Source organism: Hordeum vulgare, chromosome 2H (assembly GCF_904849725.1).
Source record: "Hordeum vulgare subsp. vulgare chromosome 2H, MorexV3_pseudomolecules_assembly, whole genome shotgun sequence".
In the NCBI taxonomy this organism is placed as follows: domain Eukaryota; kingdom Viridiplantae; phylum Streptophyta; class Magnoliopsida; order Poales; family Poaceae; genus Hordeum; species Hordeum vulgare.
In genome coordinates, this window is record NC_058519.1 from 572387955 (window position 1) to 572402940 (window position 14986).

At 43.2% G+C, this 14986-nt stretch overlaps 1 protein-coding gene across 4 annotated transcripts; it reads left to right on the plus strand.

Annotated features, from left to right (window-relative positions):
• Positions 1-752: 752 nt before the first annotated feature.
• On the plus strand, positions 753-11830 carry LOC123427381 (formin-like protein 3). Of its 4 annotated transcripts, XM_045111405.1 has the most exons (21): positions 767-1108; positions 1602-1700; positions 2425-2609; positions 2718-3418; positions 3506-3727; positions 3802-4228; positions 4406-5492; positions 5735-5858; positions 5990-6061; positions 7181-7279; positions 7405-7446; positions 7521-7601; positions 7689-7739; positions 7830-7911; positions 7991-8085; positions 9406-9477; positions 9571-9687; positions 10292-10360; positions 10436-10502; positions 10940-11238; positions 11502-11830. In XM_045111405.1, exons 3-20 carry the CDS (start codon positions 2537-2539, stop codon positions 11071-11073), a joined length of 3615 nt encoding a protein of 1204 aa, XP_044967340.1. In that variant the 5' UTR covers positions 767-1108; positions 1602-1700; positions 2425-2536; the 3' UTR covers positions 11074-11238; positions 11502-11830. The 4 variants fall into 4 exon arrangements, with proteins under 4 accessions (XP_044967343.1, XP_044967342.1, XP_044967340.1 ...); XM_045111406.1 differs by lacking the exon at positions 1602-1700; XM_045111407.1 differs by lacking the exons at positions 9406-9477; positions 9571-9687; positions 10292-10360; ... (1 more) ...; positions 10940-11238; positions 11502-11830 and having other exon boundaries at positions 756-1108; positions 7976-8067.
• The last annotated feature ends 3156 nt before the right edge of the window (positions 11831-14986 follow it).

A 14986-nucleotide genomic window follows, 5' to 3' on the forward strand; every position in this document is an offset into this window, starting at 1 on the left:
CATGTGCTACCGGCATCCGATTTGGCGTGGAGCGGCGAGCGGCGGAGGAGGCATCTCACAGCCATGACAAATTTTAGATGAAGCAGAAGCGAAAGGGGAACAAGAAGGCACATGATCTGATAACTACATCGATTCTAGCATTTTTGGAAGGCGGGGAGCCGAGGAAGGTGAAGCCAACGCGGGAATGGAGTGTGGGAGGTTGAACTCATGAGCTGTAAATCTAGCCACACGTGGTCAGTCGAACGGATGGACGTATTTGTGATGAGATGGCACACTGCAAGGACACAAAGATCGAGTAGTGGGCCCCCCAATTTTGATGTAGTGTTAAAATAGATGTTACGTGCACGATACTTTTAAAATAGATAGAAGGCGATCGGTCTTAACATGCCAACTCAACGCACTTTCGCGCATCATCCTTATTTTTCTGCACATCACATGGCAGTGATCATTGTCGGAGAGCGAGGCACTATACATTCGCTCGCTATTGTTCTTGACAATAATAATAAAATAGGGTAAACATCATTAGATGATAAAATAAGCAGTATTTTAAGTGTCTACAGTATTTTCTTCTTCCAAACGAGATACAAATAGAAATAGTCACAAAATCAGGATTTTGAATGGACCCAATACTAGTCTGTTTCTTTCTGGATCAGATATCTCTTTCACGATCAAGTAAAAACTCAAATCCATCTCCTCCAAACGTTTCCTCTCCACCGCTCCCGAGTCCTGACCTAACTAACCAAAGCCCAGCAAGCTGCCTAGTCGTGCCGGTCCGCAAGCACTCGCCCCCCGATTCCCGATCTGAACTCGCCGGCAGCCGCCTCCCGCATCCCGCCTACCTCTGTGCCTCGCCGGCCACTCGTCGTCGCCGCCTCCCGCCTGCCCCCGTGGTTCCGTGCCTCGTCGCGCCCTCCCACGCACACTGCTGCCGCGCCCGTGCAGTCTACTGCTCCCAGCCTCCCAGTCCGCAGACCGCAGCAGTCCGGCGGTGCGCAGCCAGCCGCCGCGCAGGCGTGCAGCAAAGCTTCTCCCCAGCGGTGCAGCCTGCACCCTGCAGCAACAGCAGCAGCCTGCAGCCACCCATCCCACGACTCAACACAGAACACAGGTACGGCTGTTCCCCCATTCTCCCATTTTCCCGATTTCGCAATTTATGATTCAAACCTTATATTGATTGATTCATTTGCTGTTGTCCAATTATGACTGGTAGAATGCTTGGACTGATAGGACGTATTATTTCTTGTATAATTGTTGAAGAATGAAAGAGGACTCGTAGACATTGCTTCTCATTTCTAGAAAGAAACACGTTGCAAAGAAGAGCTATGCTGGACTCGGATGTGCCAAATATTTGTAAGGTGGACCATCCTGTTTTAAAATCCTAGATCCGCCACTAGTTTCAGTCTACCGCTGCTGTGCCCTATAGCTGCCGCCGTGCATAGATTACGGTCACCGCCGGCCTCAGTCTCTCACTCCTCACCCACCGCTCACGCGCAACGCCGGCCCATTCGTGTTCTACCTTATCGGGACACCGCGCCCTGCTGGTTCCACCCGGTCCGGGTGTTCGCTACTTGTTTTTGACGTATGCGCCTTTTGCCATACAGGGATGAGTTCAACCTCTACTAACCTCGACAAATTTTGGGTCTGCCCGTGCACACCATCTAGATCCACCCTTGGAAGTGGTAGCTGCAGCAACTGCTAAGGTCCTCACCTCGTCTGTTTCGCAATTTTAATTTAGCAACCTGTTTCTATTCCTTCGTATTTAAGTTCTCATTAGGTTTCCAGTTATAATGCTTAGTATAACTCGCCCACATCTTGCGTTTTTGCCCAAATACCGCATGCCCGAATGATGTATCTAAGTGTCTCGCATGGTCTCACCGTCGCTGGCGGGATTGTTAGCTCCAATACCTTAGTGAGACTATTGTGTGTACTTTCTCCGATCATAATAGCATGGTTGGCGCGGGGTGCATAAAGTGGGGAGGAGGGGAATTCTGGAACTTTTGTAATTTGCATTTGAAGTGTCCAATTCATGATTTGAGTTTGACTGATACATAGAGTTTTACCATGCCATTGTAGAGAAGTTCGATCCAACTTGATCCGGCTGAATCACTGCTTAATACTTCCTCCGTTCCTAAATATAAGTCTTTTTAAAGATTCCACTATTGAACTACATACGGATGTATATAGACATATTTTAGAGCATAGATTCACTCATTTTGCTTCGTATGTAGTCTCCTATTGAAATGTCTAAAAAGGCTTATATTTAGGAACGGAGGGAGTAGTAGTTTGCTTGTAGGTGTTGCTCTAATGTCTGGTAATGAGACCTGGACCATGAGATCGTGCTGGATCATCTGTTAAAGTGTCATGCTTAGCAAATATAGGTGTTTGAAGTTTTAAGTCTAATTAATTTTGCTCTGTTATTTACAGAGGTGTTGAAGAGTTACCCTTTGCCCTTCTGAAATCTATTATTTTTTGAAGCTGAAGTGATCAATTCTCAGACTCTTGAGCACATTTGATAACAATTCCTCATTCCCATGAAATGTCACTGCTTAGTAGATTCTTCTACAAGAGGCCTCCCGATGGATTACTGGAGTTCATTGACAGGATCTATGGTAAGTTTCTGATGTGCTGTTACTCTTTTTTATTGATTACCTCATTTGTTATTTGTTGATTTATTATTTTTTATTCCAATTAATTTGGTATCTTATGCCATATTGCAGTTTTTGATTCATGCTTCTGCACTGAAGTTTTGCCGCATGGAATGTACCCAGTCTATTTGAATGGAATTCTTACAGAGTTGCATGAAGAGCACGCAGATTCTCAATTTCTGGCGATTAACTTTAGAGATGGGGATAAGAGAAGCCAGCTTGCTGATATCCTACATGAATACGACATTCCAGTAATTGACTACCCACGCCATTTTGAAGGCTGCCCAGTGCTTCCTCTATCTCTTATTCAACATTTTCTTCGTGTCTGTGAACACTGGCTATCTACTGGGAACAGCCAAAATATTATACTACTACATTGTGAGAGAGGGGGCTGGCCATCATTGGCATTTCTGCTATCTTGTTTTCTTATTTTCAAGAAATTGCACAGTGCAGAACATAAAACTCTGGATATTGTTCACCGTGAGGCCCCTAAAGGGTTCCTACAGCTATTTTCTGCACTCAACCCAATGCCCTCTCAGCTCCGATATATGCAGTATGTAGCCAGAAGAAATATCTCTCCGGAGTGGCCTCCTATGGAGCGGGCACTCTCTTTGGATTGTCTGATCCTTCGAGCTATTCCAAATTTCGATTCTGATAATGGATGTAGGCCATTGATCCGAATTTTTGGTCGAAATCTTCTTGGCAAGAATGCTAGCATGACCGACATGATTTTTTCAATGCCTAAGAAGAAGACCCTGCGCCACTATCGGCAGGTAGGTGATAATTGGAATCAGATGAAGTTCTTGTTTGCTTTCTTAATTTATTTTTATCTTGCATCAATCTGTATTGTTTTCGTGCAGGAGGACTGTGATGTGATAAAAATTGATATCCAGTGTCCAGTCCAGGGAGATGTTGTTCTGGAGTGTGTGCATCTTGATCTTGATCCAGAAAAGGAAGTTATGATGTTCCGGATAATGTTTAATACTGCTTTTATTCGTTCAAATGTACTGATGCTGAATAGCGATGATGTTGATATACTCTGGGGTTCAAAAGATCGGTACCCGAGGAATTTTAGAGCAGAGGTAAGAGCAATGCACCTACTAATTTGAAATTTTCAGGCAAGAAAACAATTACTAATGCAGATTTGGAAGTGCAGGTACTGTTTTGTGAAATTGGGGGCATTTCTCCTCCAAGGGCTCCAACAGCAACATTGAACGGTGATATGAAAGGTGGTTTACCAATTGAAGCCTTTTCAGCTGTTCAAGAACTCTTCAATGATGTTGAATGGATGGAAAGCGGTGATAATGCTGCCTCTTGGTTGCTCAAAGAATTCTCAGCAAACTCGCTGCAAGATAAATTTCAAAAGCTAATACTCAGCGACATGAAAGAGCTTTCGAAGTTCCAAGCTAAAGTTGGCCTCCAGATGCCACTAATGTCTCCACTGGATTCTGACGAAGAAAAATATTCTGCAGCTTCTGATTCCGGTTATTCAGCAGATTATGATAAGGTTCAACATGGTGGGAACTCATCGGACTCAGAGAACATTGATCGTGCTCATACCACTGAAGATTCTGAATCTATTGGTACATCTATTTACACAAGTCATTTTTCTTGTTAAACTTTATTACCACGTTCAATTATTTAGGGAATACACCCCTCGAATAAAACTTCTCTTGCTGGACCTGGTGTTTTCATGCTCTTCTCTCTTTTCTCCACCATCTTCATTAAAGTCTGATTCATAACTATCACAACTTGTGCAGCTACTTCCTCAGGGAACACTTCATCGCCCCCTCCTCCACATGGTAGATCTTGTGGCCTTTCAACTGAACAAAGTTTGCTGCCAGCAGAAATACAGCAGGAGTTACCAAGTAGCTGGCAGCCGCCACCACTATCAACAGAAAATGGAGATAAGCATGTTATCTCGGCACAGGTGTCACCACCACCAGCAGCAAATGAAAGCAAGCCTACTTTCTCAGCGCCGCCACCGCCACCACCACCACCACCACTAAGTGGCAGCAAACCTGCTTCCTCGGCAGCGCCGCCGCCGCCGCCGCCGCCACCACCACTACCAACTGGCAGCAAACCTGTTTCCTCGGCAACGGCACCGCCGCCACCACCACCACCACCGCCGCCGCCGCCAAGTGGCAGCAAACCTTTTTTCTCACCGCCGCCGCCACCACCACCACCACCACCTCATATTAGTAACGTATCTTCTCCACCGCCTCCACCACCGCCACCCTTGGCAAATTCTCGGACAGGAGCACCTCTATCTGCATCGATCCTGCAGCCTCGGCAAAATGTTCAACGTCATCCAGTCCCACCACCTCCACCACCTCCTCCCCAAGCTCAAGGAGTAGCTAAGAAATGCCCTCCGCCGCCTCCACCCCCACCCCGCCCCCCTCCCTCTTCTGACAGAACATCTACAACTACTGGCACTCTGTCGAAAGGGCCACCTCCTCCACCACCTCCACCTCCACCTGGTGCACCAGGCCCACCCTTACCTCCACCATTGCCAGCAGGCGCTATTAAAAGAGGTCCTCCAGCACCATCAGTGACAGGAAAGAAAGCTCCTGCACCCCCACTCCCACCACCTCAAGCACCAAAACCACCTGGAACTGTACCCCCTCCACCACCAAGCTCAAAGATCTCAAATGCACCAGCACCACCTCCATTACTGGGAAGGGGAAGAGCAGCAACCGGATCAGCAAAAGGTCGCGGCATTGGATTGGCGCTTCAAAGCAACCCCCCAAAGAAAGCTTCATTAAAGCCTTTGCACTGGGTGAAAGTTACACGAGCGGTGCAAGGAAGTCTCTGGGCGGATGCCCAAAATCAAGGGAATCAGGCTAGGTAACTGTTATGCTGACAATATTTTTGCATTTAATTCAGCTGTTGATGATTTTAGATCATTGCAACCACTAGGCGTAAAACACAACATCCATTGTTTATGAACATATAGCATGCTACTATGAACATATATCACGCTAAATTATGTTCTTTGAACATGGCCTGGCATTCCTTGTCCTTGTTTAACATGTGGGAACTCTGTATTGAGACTGTATTTACTCATGCTGTCAAGCACTATTTTGCAGGGCTCCTGATATTGATATGTCCGAGTTAGAGACCTTGTTCTCCACTGCCGTTGCAACCAATGCAAGTGAAAAAGGAGGAACGAAGCGTGGCTCTGCTATTAGCAAGCCAGAAATTGTTCACCTGGTATGGAAGCTTTCACTTTCTTAATGCACTGATTTCCTTCAGGGAACTTGAAATAGTTTGAACTTCCATTCTGTGCTTCTACCTTAGGCGGTTAGGCCATGTACTAATTGGTCCTGCTAGTTTCGTTACAGGTTGATATGAGAAGAGCAAATAATTGTGAGATCATGCTTACCAAAATCAAAATGCCTCTTCCTGATATGATTGTGAGTATCCTTTGTGGGTTATTACCTACTCTCTACACTTTGACACAAAAAAAAGATGCACATGACTTCTCCTGTGGAATAGTGACATCTCAGAGAATTCTGTGCTTTGTTGATGACATAATTATTTATACTCCCTCCGTTCCATAATGCAGTGCATATGGATTTTTTTTCTGAAGTTAATTTTTACAAACTTTGACCAGGTTTATGGAGAAAATTATCTACATTTAGAATATTAAATGTATATTATTAGATGCATCATGAGAGATATTGTCATATTGTATGTGTTTGGTAGTAGATATGGATAATTTTCTCTATAAACTTGGTCAAAGTTTTTTAAGTTTGACTTTTGGAAAAAGTCATCTATATGCACTACATTGTGGAACTGCGGGAGTACTGTCCTCAATATCTGAAGCTTGTATCGATATTATTTTTCCTTTTCCCGTTTCTATTCATTTACAACTTCTTATGGAGTTGATACCTTTGTTGTCAACCTTCATCTGCATATTTTTTGTTTGCTATTTGCCCAAGTGTAAACTTATATGCTATCATGAATTAATAGATTCGGTGATGTACACGAATCTTGCTATCTTCTTTCACACACCATGCATGAAAGTTTCTGTCAGCACAAAATTATTACTGCAAGTCCTAGTTTTTTCTTGTTTAGTTTGCACTCATACAGTGGTCTAACATTAAGCTGCGTAAGCCCTACAGAGCACTGGAAAACTTAAATGGCCTTTCAGACTCTCTTTTGGTAATGTAAAACCACTGTATATGGTTATCATACATGCAAGTTACTGCTGAGTTGGGTTGCTTTCTCAATCCATTTTTTTATCTTCTAATTAATTTATCACACGATGACATTATTAATCTGCTCAAATGGCGCTGTTAACAAATGTCTGTTAGCCTGATACTCCCTCCGTTCCTAAATACAAGTCTTTCTAGAGATTGCAATATAGACTACATTCGTAGTAAAATGAGTGAATCTACACTCTAAAATATGTCTATATACATCCATATGTAGTCTATATTAAAATCTCTAAAATGAATTGTATTTAGGAACGGAGGGAGTACTTTTTAGTGTTCCTATGTAATTTTCTCTGAAATGGTTGTATCTTTCAGAGCGCGATCTTGGCTTTGGATACTTCTGTTCTTGATAATGACCAAGTGGAGAATCTCATTAAGTTTTGCCCTACAAACGAAGAAATCGAGATGTTGAAGGTGCTTCTGCTTACTACTATCTTTTGTCTTTTGCATTTCATGGTCTGTAAGTTAGGCTCCCTTGTCATTTAGTATCTGATGCTGTTTTGTCCTAAATCGCTTATCCTTTTCATCTATGAGCTCAGAACTACAACGGAAACAAAGAAATGCTTGGAAAATGTGAACAGGTTGGTTTAATATTTTTGTTGCATATGGTGCGCCACTTTGAATATATTGATGGAAGATTTCAATTTTGCTGTAGTTTTTCCTGGAGCTAATGAAAGTTCCTCGCGTCGAGTCCAAACTAAGAGTTTTTGCTTTCAGAATTGCATTCTCAACACAGGTCCGTTCTCTTCCTCCACCAGTTAATTTACTTGGATTATCTCACTTTCTCCATAACCTGCAGTTGTAATTTCTTGTGTTTTGTCAGGCAGATGAGCTAAGAACTAACTTAACCACCATAAATGATGCAACGAAAGAGGTACAATGTTGTATCTTCTCTTTCTTCAGATTTTTTTTAACTTATATGTATTCTTATATATTGATTGGCTTAATGTTTCATTTTATTCAGGTGAAAGAGTCACTGAAGTTACGGCAGATAATGCAGACCATTCTCACATTAGGGAATGCATTGAATCAAGGAACAGCACGAGGTACCAAATCATTGTGGAAATTTTGCATGGAATGCCTTTTGTTTAATAGCATTTTCTGATACAGTGATGTGCTGAACAGGTTCTGCTGTTGGCTTCAGATTGGATAGTCTTCTTAAACTATCGGATACTCGAGCTAGGAACAATAAGATGACACTAATGCACTATTTATGCAAGGTATGCACCCGGCATAAGTTGTTACGCTATGCACACGTAGGTTTGCATGCTAAAACTTCTTAGTCCATCTTCACCACTGGCCATATCACACAGTAATTCAGTGCTGGTTAGGAACTTAGGATTTAATATCTTACTGCAGAAAACTGTGCCACTTCTTATGGACTTATGATACATGGTTTTTCCTATACTGCTATGCGATTTTGTTGTGCTAGTACAGAACTACGGTAATTTATCTGAGCCTTTAAAGTAGGGAATCATGTATCTTGTCGTAGTGTGATTACTTTATATAGGACTAAAGTCCACTTTCCAACCTTAAACTCTAGCAGAGGTTCATATTTTAACCCTGAGCTCTAAAGCCTTTTGAATGTCAGCCTCGAACTATTGAAATACATGATGATTTCGGTGCAAACTGCAGTCATGACTGTGGGAAATGTCTGTTTGTTGCATATTAGCTTAGTCTGCTCGAGATTTTCTTTCACGGGCCAGCTCTGGGTGTATCAATTAGTAATACAGATCAAACAAACAATAATAGGGGTGCTCCAAAGACCCATTATTAAGCCTGTCACCAGGTTGATGTCCTTCAGCCTGATGGCTCGCTTCAGTGTTGGTAAATTTACTGGTTGGTTGTGAGTTTTAGGAGCATGATCAATCTGATCTCAAGAGCGGTCTCATCTGATGCTTGGTCTGAGCTTAGAACTGCAACTGGCCAGCTCCAGGCACCTCAATACCTATCCTGCAACTGGCCAGATCCAACTAACTGCAACTGGCATATATATATATATATATATATATATATATATATATATATATGCCAATCCCAGCGAGGTGAGGGATCTTTGGTGTAATGTTATTGATGGCTTCCACAGGAGCTGTTAGTTGGATTGTAAACTTCTGCCAGTTCTCTGCGTAGTCATGGTTCTCTTGTAAGCTTCAAACGGCAGGCTGTTACTGGTAACTGTACAGGAACCAGCCTTGTTCCGGTATCCCAAATTCCTGTGCTGTGCACGTGGGCAATTGCTTGTCTTGTATTCTGTATTTTATTCTGCAGCTTAATGAATGATCTGCTATTTTACGCAGTTTCTAACTACATGTACCAATGCATATTTATAATAATAGTCTGCCAGTTGTTCTTCTTGTGCCAAGAGGTCCTGGGTTCGACGCGGCCTCTCTGCATTGCACTGTGCAGGGGTAAGGCTTGCCTCGTATAATACTTCCCCAGATCCCACCTGGTGTGGGAGCTTCTAGCACTGGGTCTGTCCTTTTGCCAGTTGCTTTTGCAAGCTTGTGCAGTTTACCTTATCTTTCTCTATTACATGCTAGCTTCTTGCTGAAAAGTTGCCCGAGCTTCTTGATTTTGACAAAGACTTGATTCATCTGGAAGCAGCTTCGAAGGTACTGTAGTTATCTATTAATAGCAATTTTGGATGACCATCGAGTTACTCATCAAATATGTTGCTCCACAATTGCATTTGCTAATCACCCCAGATCCAATTGAAGTTGCTTGCTGAAGAAATGCAAGCAATAAACAAAGGTCTTGAGAAGGTTGAGCAGGAATTAGCTGCTTCAGTGAACGATGGAGCCATATCTGTTGGCTTCCGCAAGGTAAGAAATAATTCCCGTCTGCCTACTTTTCACGGTTGTTGGATGTTGCACATATTTGTTCTGTTTACAACTAGCCCACTGGTTAAGGAGCTTATATTTTACTCTCCCAGGACAAGAAATGACAACTTAAACCATGTTATTATTACAAAATTATTGAATTAACTATCCCCTGATATTCGATGTGTACTTGTTTGAGTTTTCTTTGATTTGCAACTTTATGTATAGTAGGACAGAGTGCATACTTTTCTGCATCATCCATTCATTATAATAGAATAAATACACACCACCTCTCAAGTTGAAAAGAAGTGCTGCAAGGCTCCATGTCCTGAACAAATTGCTCAGAACATAAAATCAAGTATGTACCGGCTTACAAAATGTTCTGCTAGCTACTGAACACAATTGATGCGCAATTCAGGGAGTCATTGGCATTCACTTTTATGTATTAAGCTCAGCAATAACACCGTGCACAGTCCAAACTCTGAACTCGGTAGGAGTTGTGACCCCTTCAGGGACTCCTAAACTCTAAAGCAAGCATAACTGATGAGATTAGTTGTGCGAAACAAATAATGATATTTTACGAAACTGAGATCACTTGTTTTTACAGGCATTGAAATGCTTTCTCGACTCAGCAGAAGCTGTAGTTAGGTCCCTCATTTCCTTGTACTCAGAAGTGGTGAGCCCCTGCCTCAAAAGTTATTCTTTTGTACACGCCTTATGTTTGTGTAAGACCTTGACATTTGTTTTGCAGGGAAGGAACGCTGATTCCCTAGCTCAATATTTTGGTGAAGATCCAGCCCGCTGCCCTTTTGAGCAAGGTTTTGTGTGGCCTTTATAATATTTTACAGCTTTATTAGGCATTGTTCTCTTAATTATTCCACATATGTAGCTCATCATATGGCGAAGGTGGTCAGTGAAGCTACATCTTTGAGTAATATCATATTTATCAATTTCAGTATGACAATTTTGCTGATCGCACTAGTACAAGGAAAAAAACTTCAAAATATTGCCCCTAATCCCTTGAGGAAGTTCCTCTCATAGGACCAAACATTTCGTTAAACAGTGCATTTCTTTTGAATCACATTGCTGTTTCTCGGGAATGGTCTGTCAAGTGGCGTTCTCTGTTCTTTTAGTTTCATTATGAATCGAGTCCACACACTTCAGTTTTTGAATTGATATGAACTTAGTTTTTTTTAGCACAGCAGTATTTACCTTTTGATCTTTCCTTGATGATTTCTTGCTCTTCTGTTCTCAGTTACATCGATTTTGGTTGTTTTCGTGAATATGTTCAAGAAATCACGTGATGAAAATGCTCGAACTGTGGAAGCTGAGAGGAAGAAAATGGAAAAGGAAAAGGCAAGTATGTCTACTATAAAAGGATCGGAGTGAGGACATTTCTAAGCCAATCTTCCATCTTTGTGATCCCGCTGAGGAGCTGCCGCAGAATGTTACATACACCGGAGCCCACTTCTGCTTTTTGATGCTCAATGTAGTATACAGAGGTGTAATGTCAGAAGGATTAGGCTCGTTGGCTGCGCGTCATCCACTAAAATGGTAATATCTTTAACTACATTCCCTGTTTGAGCTATTATTATATTGCGTCTTCACCAGTAACCAAGTGTTAATATTTTATATGTTGTTTTAGTGATTGCAATCTGCAAGAACTTCCTGTTTCAGTTTAAATTATATCTAGATCACAGGCTTATTTACTGTTTGTATGTGCAAACCGCCCTAGAAATATGTTTTACATTTTTGCTGCTTTCAGTGGCTGTGCTGGGATTTATTTCTCATGCTTATTGTCTTAAATGAATACGCAGGTTGCTCACGGTTTGCAATGTAAGGAAACTTTTTTGTGATTCTCACTAGCAGGCGGGTTTGTGGCAAACATTCCTGAAACGAAATGCAGGGAGGATTGAGGCCGCTGTAGTGTTGTACATATATCAGTTGCTGATACATAGCTTTCTTACATGTACATAAAGTTAGCTCAAGTGGATGCAAAGCAAAAGATCATGATTGTTGTAAAATTTCTTGTAACATCAACAGCAGACTGGTGCCATTTTCGCAGAGTGCGCGAGCAAGTCAGCCAGTTAACTAAGCGCCTACAATGTATTGTGCCTTTATGCGATTATTATTATTGTTTCTGTTATATGCAGTGCGAGCCCTTATGACACGTCTGGTGCTAAGCAGGGCCTAATTCATGATAAATTACAAAAAAATAGTACAGTATCTGGAAGAGAGAACCGATATATTCTGCTGCATAGTTGCAAAGCTGAACCAGAAACTTGAAACGAAAAGCAAAAAGTATATATGTTTAACTGAAATTTGTGTTTAGGTAACAACATAAGCTATAACTTAGGATGCTTCAGTGCATCAAGACATGTATGAGAAAACTCTCGTAACTTGCGATGTATTTTGAGAACGTATGGGCCTGGAATGCAACAATACTTCATCTCACTCACAGCTCGCCGCGAAACATTGTACAACTGAAAAACTTTTGGAAACATTGTACAACTGAAAAACTTTTGGCCTTTACACCTGAGATGCAATCGGCAGGTTTCTCAGCCAAATACAGGAATTAAGGTACTCCCTCGGTGCCGAACTAGTTGACTCAGGTTTGTTTAGTTACGGATATATCCGGATATATCTAGACAAATTTTAATATTAGATACATTTATATGTAGACAAATTTAAGACTACGGGATTGTGGTTTGACGATATTTGCATTGATTGTATGCCTTAGCATATATAGAGTACATGGGCAGAAATATCTCAACTGTATCCGTTATACAAGGAAAGGATCGGGAGATAAACTACTCCCTCCGTTCCTAAATATAAGTCTTTTAAGAGATTTTACTAAACGTCTACATACGAAGCAAAATAAGTGAATATACATTCTAAAGTATGTCTATATACATTCGTATGTAATCCACTAGTGAAACCTCTAAAAAGACTTATATTTCGGAACGGAGGGAGTAGGAAATAACAAACATAATACTAGCTGCTTAATATACGTAATGATCATGCTCAACACCCCCCCCCACACACACACAGTCGAAGCGTCGCCAGTGCCGCATAGACTGGACCGGAACTCCTCGAAGGTAGACGTCGGTAACCCCTTGGTCATAACATTGGCAAACTGTTGTGCCCTCGGCACGTGGAGGACGCGGACGCGTCCGAGAGCCACTTGCTCACGCACGAAGTGTATGTCAAGCTCAATGTGCTTCGTGCGGCGATGATGAACGGGGTTGGCGGAGTGGTAGACGGCGGAGACGTTATCACAGTACACAAGTGTAGCTCGTGAGACGTCGTGATGAAGCTCCTGAAGAAGTTGGCGCAACCAGGAGCATTCGGCGATGGCGTTGGCCACCGCCCTGTACTCAGCCTCCACACTGGAGCGGGACACCGTCGGTTGTCGTTTTGACGACCAAGAGATGAGGGAAGGTCCGAGGTAAACGCAGTAGCCGGATGTAGAGCGGCGAGTGTCGGGGCAGCCTGCCCAGTCGGCGTGAGAGTATGCAACCAGCCGTTGGGGATCGTAGTAATTTCAAAAAAATTCCTACGCCATACAAGGATCTATCTATGGAGAAACCAGCAACGAGCAAAGGGGTAGAGCATCTTCATACCTTTGAAGATCGCTAAGCGGAAGCGTTACTATGAACGCGGTTGATGGAGTCGTACTCGCAGCGATTCAGATCGCGGTGGATTCCGATCTATGTGTCGAATCACGACACCTTCGCGTTCAACACACTTACAGCCCGGTAACGTCTCCTCCTTCTTGATCCAGCAAGGAGAGAGAGGAGAATTTGAGGGAGAGCTCTGGCAACACGACGGCGTGGTGGCGGTGGAGCTATGTGGTTCTCCGGTAGGGCTACGCCAAGCGGTGCGGAGGAGGAAGAAGAGAGAGAGAAAGGGTTGCGCCTTGGGAGAGATCAATTGTGTGTTCCCAAAAGGACAAAACCTCAAGTATATATAGGAGTAGGGAGAGGGAGGGATGCCTTGGCCCCTCCTCCAAGGAGGAGAGCTTCGGCCAAAGCTAAGGGAGAGTCCTCCTCCCACAAGGGAGGTGGACTCCCTTGGTAGGACTCTTCCTCCTTTCCTTTTAAGCTTCCTTGCCTTATCTCCTTTATCCCTATGCGCATGGGCCTTTAGGGAAGGCCTTGGCCATCCCAATAAGGGTTGGTCCACCTTCTCTAACAGCCCATGGAATCCTTTGGTCGTCACACCCCTCCCGGGGGTCCTCCGCCACCCTCCCGGCACTCCCGGTACACTACCGATGAGCCCAAAACTTTTCCGGTGACCAAAACAGGATTTCCTATATATCAATCTTTACCTCCGGACCATTCCGGAGGTCCTCGTGACGTTCGGGATCTCATCCGGGACTCCGATCAACCTTCGGTAACCACATACCATTCCCTTTATAACTCTAGCGTCATCGAACCTTAAGTGTGTAGACCCTACGGGTTCGGGAGACATGCAGACATGACCGAGACATTTCTCTGGCCAATAACCAACAGCGGGGTCTGGATATCCATGTTGGTTCCCACATGTTCCACGATGATCTCATCGGATGAACCACGAGGTCAAGGATTGAATCAATCTCGTATGCAATTCCCTTTGTCTACCGGTATGATACTTGCCCGAGATTCGATCGTCGGTATCCCTATACCTTGTTCAATCTCATTACCGGCAAGTCTCCTTACTCGTTCCGTAACACATCATCCTGTGGCTAACTCCTTAGTCACACTGAGCTCATTATGATGATGGATTACCGAGTGGGCCCAGAGATACCTCTCCTTCACACGGAGTGACAAATCCTGGTCTCGATTCGTACAACCCAACAGACACTTTCAGAGATACCCGTGGTGCACCTTTATAATCACCCAGTTACGTTGTGACGTTTGGTACACCCAAAGCACTCCTACGGTATCCAGAAGTTGCACAATCTCACGGTCTAAGGAAATGATACTTGACATTAGAAAAGCTTTAGCAGACGAACAACACGATCTAGTGATATGCTTACGATTGGGTTTTGTCCATCACATCATTCCCAATGATGTGATCCCGTTATCAATGACATCCAGTGTCCATGATTAGGAAACCATGATCATCTATTGATCAACGAGCTAGCCAACTAGAGGCTTACTAGGGACACATTGTGATCTATATAGTCACACATGTATTACGGTTTCCGGTTAATACAATTATAGCATGAATAATAGACAATTATCATGATCTAGGAAATATAATAATAACCACTTTATTATTGCCTGTAGGGCATATTTCCAACAGTCTCCCACTTGCA